This window comes from Bidens hawaiensis, unplaced genomic scaffold (genome assembly GCF_021521415.1).
Source record: "Bidens hawaiensis isolate Kalapana, Puna unplaced genomic scaffold, B.hawaiensis_p1.1 tig00055015_1, whole genome shotgun sequence".
NCBI classification, from domain to species: Eukaryota; Viridiplantae; Streptophyta; class Magnoliopsida; order Asterales; family Asteraceae; genus Bidens; species Bidens hawaiensis.
This window is the reverse complement of record NW_027499928.1, coordinates 70,410-82,012: the sequence shown is the minus strand read 5'-3', so window position 1 is coordinate 82,012 and position 11,603 is coordinate 70,410. Positions and strand designations below refer to the sequence as shown.

General features: G+C 36.9%; 1 protein-coding gene across 2 annotated transcripts; it reads left to right on the top strand.

Annotated features, from left to right (window-relative positions):
• The first annotated feature begins 7,011 nt into the window (after positions 1-7,011).
• Positions 7,012-10,617, top strand: LOC143600868 (cytochrome P450 CYP82D47-like). Of its 2 annotated transcripts, XR_013147558.1 has the most exons (3): positions 7,012-7,980; positions 8,418-9,154; positions 10,562-10,617. XR_013147558.1 is itself a non-coding variant. In XM_077078424.1 (2 exons), the coding sequence occupies exons 1-2, from the start codon at positions 7,015-7,017 to the stop codon at positions 9,048-9,050; spliced, it is 1,599 nt and encodes a 532-aa protein (XP_076934539.1). In that variant the 5' UTR covers positions 7,012-7,014; the 3' UTR covers positions 9,051-9,176. The 2 variants fall into 2 exon arrangements, 1 of the variants encoding a protein (XP_076934539.1); XM_077078424.1 differs by lacking the exon at positions 10,562-10,617 and having other exon boundaries at positions 8,418-9,176.
• Positions 10,618-11,603: the final 986 nt, after the last annotated feature.

Here is an 11,603-nt window from a genome sequence, read left to right as displayed (position 1 = left end):
TTCAGATGGTCGGGTGATTGTGGTCGCAGGTGGGTGACAGTGGTGGTGGAAATCGGCGGTGGTCGCAGGTGGCTTCTGATTATCATCATCATCATCGCCACCACAACCACCACCACAAAATCTCCAAAGAGGCAGTGATGACAGATCTGAACCTCCTTTTTCTATATCTTATGTTCCAAAAATTTGAATCTTTTTAATTTCTTGTGTACTGTGGTTGAAGAAGGGGATTTGGTGGCGGCAGCCGGTGGTGGTGGGCTGTGGTTGAAGAAAGGGCTGTGGTGGTGGTGCTGGTGGTGTGGGGCTGTGGTGGTGGGGCTGGTGGTGGTGGGGCCGTGGTGGTGGGGCTGCGGTGGTGAGTGGTGTCAGGTTGGGTGGAGGTGGGGTTGGGTATGGTAGAGTTCTCTGTTTATTTTCTCGTATACCAAACAAGAGAAATGATTCTCATTCTCCATACCAATTCTCTTTCTCTACAATTCCATTTCCATTTCTATTTTCTCTTCTTTTCCATTCTCTGTACCAAACACCCCCTAAGTTTATTTATGAAACTGTGTGAAGTAGCAGAACCCAACACGTATCACCTCCAGCAAGCACAAAATCGATGATGAGTAAGAGGGAAAGACAGCTGGTTTAAATCATAGATGGCACGTGTAAAGAAACTGTTCCACGTATTACAGAAAAGGAGTTGAATTGATATATTGATTTCTATCTTTCTAAGTACAAAAGTTGTCAATATATAGATAAAATGAAATCAAAATACATAAAGCTAGTATGGAAATTCTCTTAAATTGCCTTGCAACGGTCCATAATTTCTTGGCTGTCATATCTCCCAAAAATAGGCAATGATATCATGAGATTATAATTTGTATTTTAAGTTGAGTAATGGGGCCTCCAATGCTCAACTTGTCTAGACAGTTGCTGAAGATTCTTCCGTTGACGGCTTTTGTTAAGATATCTGCTAACTGGTCTTTTGATCGAACAAATGGCAGAACTATAATTCCTGCTTCAAGTTTTTCTTTGATGATGTTCCTATCGACCTCCACATGTTTTATGCGATCGTGTTGAACAAGATTCTCTGAGATTTGTATTGCAGCTTTATTATCACACATGATCCTACTGGCTTCAGTTTGGGGAAACCCAATTTCTGTTAGAAGTTTGTGTATCCATAGGACCTCTTGTACGCCTCGAGCAATTCCTCGGAATTCTGCTTCTGCACCAGACAATGCTACCACCTTCTGTTTTTTACTTCTCCATATAACAAGATTTCCACCAACCAAGGTGAAGTATCCCGATGTTGATCTTCCATCATCTTTATCTCCTGCTCAATCTGCATCAGTGTACAACTGGACTTTTAGGTGTTTAGTTGGTTGAAAAAGAACTCCGTGACCTGTTGTTCCTTTGAGATATCTGATAATCCTCCAAACTGTTTCCATGTGAGTTACTTGAGGTTGGTGCGTAAACTTGCTGACTACCCTTACCTCATATGCAATATCTAGACGCGTATGCGAGAGGTATATAAGTTTTCCTACCAACCGTTGGTATCTTTATTTGTTTGCTAATTCTCCTTCTTCTTCCATACGGAGTTTATGGTTTACCATTATTGGGGTGTCGGCAGGTTTGCAATCGATCATTCCTGTCTCGGCTAGAAGGTCAAGAATATATTTCTTTTGACATATAAAGATACCTTGTTTAGACCTTAGTACTTCGATTCCAAGAAAGTACTTAAGTCTTCCCAAGTCCTTCATTTCAAACTCCATGAACAAGTTTGTCTTCAAGTTCTTCATTTCTTCCACATCGTTTCCTGTAATGATCATGTCATCAACATATATAATTAAACAAGTAACAAGTTTACCTCTTTGTTTAAGGAATAATGTATGATCAGAGTTGCTCTGTCGAAATCCATATTTTGTCATCGCTAGAGTAAATCTGCCAAACCAAGCTCGAAGAGATTGTTTAAGCCCGTAGAGAGACTTTTTCAGCCAACATACTTCCTTTGTCCTGAAGGTTTCCGTAAATCCTGGTGGAGCTTCCATATATACTTCTTCTTTTAATTCTCCATGTAGAAAGGCATTTTTAACATCAAATTGATAAAGAGGCCATTCTTCATTTGCAGTGATTGAAATAAGAACTCGGATAGTGTTAATCTTGGCTATCGGAGAGAATGTCTCCGAATAGTCAATCCCATATGTTTGGGTATAGCCCTTGGCTACTAGTCGTGCTTTATATCTTTCAATGGTTCCATTCGGTTTGTGTTTAATTGTAAAGACCCAGCGACAACCCACTGGCTTCTTTCCAGACGGAAGGTCACATTTTTCCCATGTGTCATTCTTCATCAATGCCTTCATCTCTAAATCCATTGCATCTTTCCAGTTCTTTGATTTTAAGGCTTGTTCCATGGAGGTTGGAATTTATTTAGTGTATAGAGTTGAAGTAAAGGCTTGAGCTTCTTTGGGCAAGTTGCCTTCGGCAATGTTTGCGATGGGATATTTAGATGTCCTTGACTGTTTTTTTGGAGAATATCGTTTAGGTGGAATTCCTCTATTGACTCTTGGTGGAAGAACATATCTCTCAGTCGTTTTGTCTTATGCTGTTGTTTCTTGTATTGGCTCATCCTGCTCTTCATGCACTATTGGTCCTTGTACTGGCTCGCCTTGTTCTTTTTGCACTGTTTGTTCTGTCTCATGGTTATCAGATATATCAATATTGTCAATTTCATGAGAGTTACTTACCTCAGGCGTCAGGTTGGGAGGATTTTGGTTCGGAACATGGATTGATGGTCCGCCAGATTGTTGGGAAGCCAGTGACTCATCTTGGTTACTGTGATTGATTTCTTCTGATGTTGAAGCCCATTTTGGAACCCATTTCAACCAACTTAGTGTGTCATTTTCCATTTTCTCTTCGTGACTATTGTGCTGAGATATTTAAAAGTATTCAGTTTCAAGGAAGTCACAATTCATGGTAGTATACATATGACGTCTTTTTGGACTATAGCATCGGTACCCTTTTTGGTTTACTCCATAGCCTACAAACACACATTTTTCAGCACATGGGTCAAGTTTTGTTCGGTTTATTTTTGGTATGTGGACAAAGACGGAGCACCCAAATATTCGTGGTTGTAATGTAAGAACAGGGGGGAGTTTGGTAAATTCTGAAAGAGTTTGTAGAGGAGTTTTTAGGTTAAGAGCTTTGGTTGGTACCCGATTAAGAAGATAAGTGGCAGTAGCTAAGGCCTCAGGCCAGAAGGACTTAGGCACTTGAGATTTAATTAAAAGGGCTCGAGTTATTTCTAGAAGAATGATATTTTTTCGTTCGACGGTACCATTTTGTTCCGGAGTATGGGAGCAAGATGTTTAGTGAATTATCCCTTTTTCTTGACAAAATTGTTTCATTGACTCATTTATGAATTCGCCCCCATTATCGGATCGAAGCGTTTGTATGTTGGTTTTAAATTGTGTTTGTATCATAATATAAAACACAGTAAATTTATCAAAAACATCTGATTTGTTTTTTAGAAAAAAAATCCATGTCATACGAGTGCAATCATCAACGAAAAGTACGAAGAAGCGAAAGTTTTGCCCCCCAATAACTTGCGCCGGTCCCCATACGTCCGAATGAATAAGTGAAAAAGGTAAATTTACTCTTGTGTTATTTGGTTTATAAGAGTGTCGGTGACTTTTAGCCAAAATACAAGTTTCACAATTTAATGATTGATTTAAAGGAAATAATTTTGGAAATAGAAGGTGCAAATAACCGATCGATGGGTATCCCAATCTTCTATGCCATAACCAAGCTATGCCTCAATCATTGAATGATAACTATACTAGCCTACCTCACTTTAGTTATAACATTCCTCCGAGGAAGAGATGGTATATGGAATTGGTCATGTACCAAAACCAGTAACATTTGTTACTCCAGCTTCTGAAGCAACTGCTCCAATACATGTTACTGTTGATTCTAGTGGTGATTCATCATCTTCAGCAGGTTGTGTTGAAGAAAGTGGGTCGATGGAAACGGACACGGGTTGTGATTATGAAACCATTTGTGATTAAACTTTTATTGAAAAATGTGTCAACGAAAGTAGGCCTGTTGAGGTGAACATATCAAGTTGTTCATCATCAAGTTGTGAGACTGAGGATAATTCAAGTCAAAGCAAAGTTTTTGAAAATGAAAAGACAAGTACTTCGTGTAAATATGTTCCACCAAATAAACGATCATTTTCTCAAACAACCAATCAATCAATAAATCCTCAGTCATACAACGTATGTGATAACAACTACTATGGTCATTATCAACAAAATTTTGTTGATCCATATTACACAAATGTGTTTTATAATCATGTTCCTATCCAAGGATCACCTTGCCCACCGCACCAACCACATTATAGTTCAGATGAGTTCTATGGCACTCTTAGGAGAAAGTGTTGTTTTATGTGTGGTCACTCTTCTCACCTTGCAAGACATTGCAAGCACTGGTTCAAGCAACAGCTTGATATTCAAAGGCGGCTTAGTCAGTCCCTAAAAGGAGCTTTCAGTAGCCCTAATTCAAGGACTGATCAAATCGATAGTGAACCTAGTGAAATGGATGTGAGATCCAAAGTAAATAAAGTAAAACACAAAAAGAAATACTTTTGGAAATCCAAAAAGGATAAAATCAAAAAGGATCCTACGACTTTAAAGTCTGACGATTCACCAAAAATAGTTTCAAAATCAAGAAAACAAAAGTCCAAAATTGACAAAACCAATGAACAAGTTTTTACTTGGATTCCTAAAGACCGTTCTTCATCAAGTGAGGTTCCACCAAGAAATAAATGGTTTTCAGGAAATAAAATTAAGTTTGGTCAATTTACGGTTGACCTTCCCGGGACAAAAGTGTGCCGGGAACCCATGCCTCAAATTCATGGAATCATATATAAAAATTTCAGGACGGTTCGATGATTCGGGTCGGTTCAGTACATAACAATGCTTTACTGCTGGTTTAATTTGCTAATTATAATCTAAAATTTAACAAATAATTTTACAATTAACAAATTAATCTAAATAATTAACAATATCAAGAACAATTAACAAATGAATATAAACTCACTGTCACGGTCAAAGGATTCGAGGAAGAGTAGCAACTAGAAATGCACTAGCTCATGGCAAACAATGGTGGTATGTGGTCAGCCGGATGCCCGAACTATCAAAGAGGAAGAGTTTGTGTCGCTTGCGTAATCGTGGTGGGGAGGGGAGAAAGATAGAGAGCGTCGTTTGTAATCGTATCTTTGTTTAAAAATTTTGGTTTATGTAACCCTAAAAGTTTGCATAAAATTTTTTTAAAAAAAAGTAGTGTAAAACGGATTTGAACCTGTAACCTCCAGTTATTAATTATCAATTTACCAACTTAGAGAGTTATCCACCAGACCAATAACTTAAATTCTAATTAAGATGGTTCCCTTCTAATTTATAAGATGGTTAACTCTATGACTTTCTATATACTAATACACTATTATTTCAAAACTCGAATAGTTCATGAGAACCATCCATTGAAAAAGTAGAACGCCCATGATTTTTAACCCAATTTATAAAATAGTATGATCCTTCCTTTTTATGATAGTTATTAGACAGAAATACAAATTTTGTCCTTTAAACATAGATGATTTACGGATCTTGTCCTTTAAAATGTTTACTTTCAGGCGGTGTCCTTTATATGATATGTTTCATTACTTTTCGTCCTTTAAACTAACATCCATCCAAAAAGTCAGTTAAGTCATTACATGTGATAGGCATGTGAGGGCAACATCGTAATTTCATCCCTTAACATAATAGTAATAATAAACTTAATGAAATTAAAAGATTCATGACCCACAATTAAATAAACTCTTGGCCCCATCATGGCATCATCTTATCACCAAACATTATCCGGTCACCCGATCACAAGAATCTACCTTGCCAACCGGTTTTAAAACATCCGGTGATTGTCTCCATCATCTCGATTGGCCGGCCAAAATAGAACATCATCGTCGTCATTATCATATTTGTTACCACCGCCACCAACTGCAACCCTATCCGCACCCACCCCACCTGATTTCCGCAACATCTATAACCCCCATTCAAACCAACACACAAATCGACTTTTTTTTTGCAAAACCAAAATCGGATCGAGATAATCGACAATATGAAGTAATCAATTTGTTTCCTCAACCACTACAAGTGAAAAGCCAAAATCAAATCTCTGAAAACTTCCATGGTTTGTGGTGGTGGTGGTGGGCGAATTTAATTTAGGTGTTCATTTAGGGTTTCGGTGTGTCGACGTCGGTGCTTCAGGTTCAAGCAGCGGCGGGCGAAAAGGGATGGAGGTGGTGAAACCCCAAATCACCGTTGCAGATCTGTGATAACCTACAAGCTACCTAGATCGTCGTTATAAATATGTGAAAACCCCAAAATCACCGGAAACTTCCAATGACTTTCCGGCGTGATGGCGGTGGCAGTGTCACCCGGCCGTTAGCGGCGAAAAGAATACTACAGGCGGTGGCAATCATGGTTGCAGGGAATGTATATTATATGTATTTACTTCTATATAATTTTTATTATTAATTAAAAAACCGATGGGTCAAACAAATATTGATTTTTAAGTTATTTTGTTTTTAAATTTAAGGGTACTATTATATTAGGGATGAAATTACTATTTTGCCCTCACATGCTTATCACATGTCATGATTTAACTGACTTTTTAAATGGTCGTTAGTCTAAAGGATGAAAAGCAAGAAAACACGCCATATAAAGGACACCGCCTGAAAGTAAACATTTTAAAGGACCTAATCCGTAAATCAGCTATTTATGTCTAGTTATTAATTGATTTAAATCACGTGTTAGTATTGTTTTGGACATATTATAGTTCATTTTTAAGGATTACGCGAGACAATTTTTTTTAAATAAACTCTTTTAATTTTTAGTTCTGGTAGGATTCGGTTTCGGTATATATATCTTCCATGTCTCTTATTTCAGTGTGCATTCAAAGACCTAGTTCTTCAACGAATCCATGGAGTTCCATCTTTCACAGCTATCAGCCATCACACCAACCACCTATTTATCTTTCATTCTACTAGCTTTCCTACTCCACGTCATCAACAGAAAGATGGCAAAGAGAGGAAAAAACAGAAAACCACCTCAAGCAAAGGGCGCATGGCCTATAATCGGACACCTTCACCTTCTTGGTGGGCCTGAGCTACCTCACAACGTGCTAGGTAACATGGCCGATAAGCACGGTCCTATCTTCACTATCAAGCTCGGTGTTCACCAAGTTTTGGTGGTGAGTAATGCAGACATAGCTAAGGAGTGCTTTACCACAAATGACAAGGCCTTTGCTAGTCGACCCAAAGCAACGGCAGTAGAACTCATGGCCTACAACTATGCCGTGTTTGGCTTTGCTCCGTACGGAGATTACTGGCGAAAAATGCGCAAGATAATCGTGCTTGAGGTTCTTTCTCAACGACAAGTTGAGTCTCTTGAGCATGTTCGGGTTTCAGAGCTTAGAGCATCCGTTACGGATATATATGAAGCTTGGATAAACAACAAAAGGTGTAGCAATTCGGGTAAGGTGAAGGTGGATATGAGTCAATGGTTGGGGAACTATTTATTAAACATTTTAGTAAGGATTAATTCAGGAAGGAGGTTGTCTTCCAACAATGAAGAAGGAGTTCGATTTCAAAGGGTAGTAAGGAAGTTTTTCGAGTTATTAGGGGCATTTGTGGTATCTGATTATATCCCTTATCTTAACTGGGTGGATATGGGTGGATACAAGAAAGCAATGAAGCAGACAGGGAAAGAGTTGGACATGTTTTTTGAGCAATGGTTAAAGGAACGTAGATTGATACATGGAGGATCAGCACAGGAACTTGAAGGCAGCCAAGTGTTCATAGATGTGCTCATTAAAATTCTTCAAGATGCCTCAGAAGACGAATTTCCTGATGTTGACCATGATATAATTATAAAATCCACATGCCTAGTAAGTGTGTATCATGCAAACATATATAGTTCATTAACTGTTGTATATTCGAAGCTAGGTTATAAGTTTTTCAATGTGTTAATGAACCACGAACCGACTAGACCAAACCAAAGAAAGTCAAGGTTTGGTATTAATGGTTTGAAACTTGAAATCAGTTGTGTAAATTGAACCGGTGATGAAATTATCGTTTATTTATTTCATTTTAGGAGTATGAAGTATGGTCTTTGAAAACTTAATAGAAAATTATGCTTTTGAGAAAAATAATTTTTTTGGTCTCAAACCGTTAAATCATAAAAGCATAAGAACGACGGTTCTTTTGTCATTTTTTAAAACCGTGGTTAGCAGTTCGAAACAAAACTTTTATCAAACCCAGCTGAACTAGACAGTAAACATTCTTAGTTGATATATGCATTGCTAATATACATTGAATGTTACAGCAACTACTAGCAGCAGGCTTGGACACAACAGCAATAACATTAACATGGGCTTTGTCTTTGCTGCTAAACAACCCAAAATCAATAGAAATCGCCCAACATGAAATTGATGAGCATGTTGGAAAGGACAGACTGGTAGAGGAATCGGACTTGAAGAATTTAGTCTACCTAGATGCCATCATCAAAGAAACATTTCGTTTATTCCCAGCTGGACCTCTTTCTGTTCCTCACGAATCCGTTGAGGAATGTATTGTGGGTGGCTACAACATCCCAATAGGAACACGTTTGCTAGTAAATCTTAAGAAAATGCATCGTGATCCTAATGCGTGGTCAGAACCAGATAAATTTCAGCCAGAAAGATTTTTGAAGACTAAAAAGGATATCGATGTAAAAGGAAAACATTTTGAATTGCTTCCATTTGGTGGTGGTAGAAGAATATGTCCTGGTGTTTCGTTTGCCCTGCAGGCTTTGCATTTAACTTTAGCAAGTTTGATACAACAGTTCACACTCAAAAATCCAACAAATGAACCTATTGATATGAGGGAGAGCCATGGGTTGAGTAGCAGCAAAGCAACACCACTTGAGGTTCTCGTTGCCCCTCGTTTGTCCTCTAATATGTATCATGTAGGATCATGAATTATCGCGTTTAGATCGTCTACAAACGCCACTCCAGCAACAATATATTTCGTACTAAAGCCGCAACTTATATATGTTTTATTAATATGTAATAAAGTAATGTGGTGTGTTTGGTTAGTCTTAGGGCCGGATTTTGGGCCGTGCAGCCCGTGCAGTGGCACGAGGCCCAAATTTTCTGAGGGCCCAATAGCTTTAAATTTTATTATACCTTGTTTAATATGAAGAGCCCAATTAAAAAAACACCCTATTATACCCAAGCAGGCAAGCAACGATCTATTGGAGGCTGAACGAGAATTCTTGGAATAGAAAGTATTCAAGGTAATCAGGTATGATACTATGAATGATTTTTAATTTTTTATTACTTCGCATCAAGAAGCTGGAACTGGAGACGTGTGTACAATTAATCAAATTAACAAAAACCAAAAAAAACAAAAAACAATATGTTATATGTGTGTACATCAGCGTTGCTTTTATTTAAGGCATACCTTAATTATGATTTTTTTAATGCATAATTTTTAATTACTTTTTGTTAATTTTATGCTTGTAAAATTGAAATTTGATTTTAGGTATAGTTAAACTTGAAGTATAATTTTCATTGATGTATGCTTCAAGTGGGTTTTTGATACAAAATTGTATTTTGTTATAATACAAAAGTGTGTTTTTTGTGACGAATGTCTCATGTCTGACACCTCGTTCATCTCTTTGAAGATGGAATTTTTTTTTTACTATTAACTTTTTTGAGAGAAAGTATTTTAATGAGACTTCAAGTGTAGAAGAAGTTACATTTTCACCTGAGGAGGATTTCAAAGTCAATTACTTTTTATGCATTGTTGATCAAGCTATAGTTTCTCTTGAAACAAAATTCGATCAATACCAAAAATTTGAAAAAATATTTGGTTTTTTGTTTCCTAAAAAGTTAAAGACACTTAATGAAAAAGATCTTAAGTCTTTTTGTTATCGTCTCCAAGATGCATTGAAATATAAAGAAGAATCAGACGTCGATGCTAATGAACTTTATTCGGAGTTGAAGTTGATTGAGACATTCTTACCGAGTCACATTGTTAGCCCTTTTGATGCTTTAAATAATATCAAGTAGCTTGGTCATTTCCCTAATGCTATAAATGCATATAAAGTGCTTTTGACAATTCGGGTCACGATGGCATCGGCCGAAAGAAGCTTTTCAAAATTGAAGTTGTTGAAGTCTTATTTGCGATCGACAATGTCGCAAGAAAGACTTAACGGATTGGCAATGATATCTATTGAAAGTGAAATATTAGAAAGTATGGACTATAAAGACTTGTTCGAGAGCTTTGCTTTCCAAAACGCTAGGAGAGCCTCAAAATTCGCTTAAGTTCAATTATTTTGATACGCTACTTTTTTTTTTTTTATTTTATAACAGTTGTACTTGTATTGTGGTTTTTTTTAATATATAATCGATTAGTTTATGTTATAAGGAGGAGGCCCAAAATTTGTCTCGCACGAGGCCTAAATTTTTTTTATCATTTTCGAAGACGGGCCTGGTTAATCTTATTTAAGGATAGTAAGAACAAAGAGACCTCAATCTCTTATGTGGTTTTTATTTTCCTTTAAATATGTTGTTGAAAGCAATTAAGCTTTCAATTCATATTTTAAACTAGTGATTTCCATAAGTATTTACATTATTATGCATTGTACTGTACGTCAGATTGTGCAGTTATTAAAGTTATTATTAACGATTTCGTTAAAGTTTGCAAACACTAAAAAGTAATTAAGTTGTCTTACAACGGTCTACAAATTCAATCCTGAAAACTATTTAATTAATTTAAACGACATAACATAAATAAACCTCGTGTTTTCCATAATCTAAAGCTTTCCTATATTTGCCATCACAGGTTCCCCCAGTTCCTGTGAGTACTTGTTTTAATTAACTCAAACGACAGAAAGAAATATTATTGAGCTAGAAATTGCTTTGGATCTAGAGACATATTTATCACCACGCAACTCTCCAAGACTCCAACCATCACCACTGCTTTCAATGTTATAACAAATGGCAAGCAGTTCGTGCTTCTTTATTGAAATTGATTTTTTTTTTTGTATAGACATTGTTTTCCTTCAAGATCATGAATCGCGGAGAACTTGTGGGTGCATATTCATGGAGCCCCAATCAAATAAGTTAAAGAATTAAGAAGTGCGCGAAATAGATCTGGACCATTCCTAAACTTTGTTGATGGATAAGATCGAGACCATTGACAACGTCGTAAATAAAGAAGATTGCAAATGATTGAAATGACTAAATCGAAAAAGCCTTGGTTTTCTTTTAAACTAGTTTCATAACATAACAATAATCAAACAACTTTAGGTTCTGTTTGGTATGGGGTAATGAAATGGACGACGGAATGAAATGGACAATGGAATGAAATGAGTTATTACCATTCCAATGAGATGTTTGGTTACTACATGGGAATGCAATGAATGATTACAAAATTTTCAGTAGGTAGGAAAAAGAAAAAGAAAAAAGAAAACTAAAATGGTAGTGAGTGGCGGTGGTGGTGGGAGGTAGGTCGCGGTCGTGGC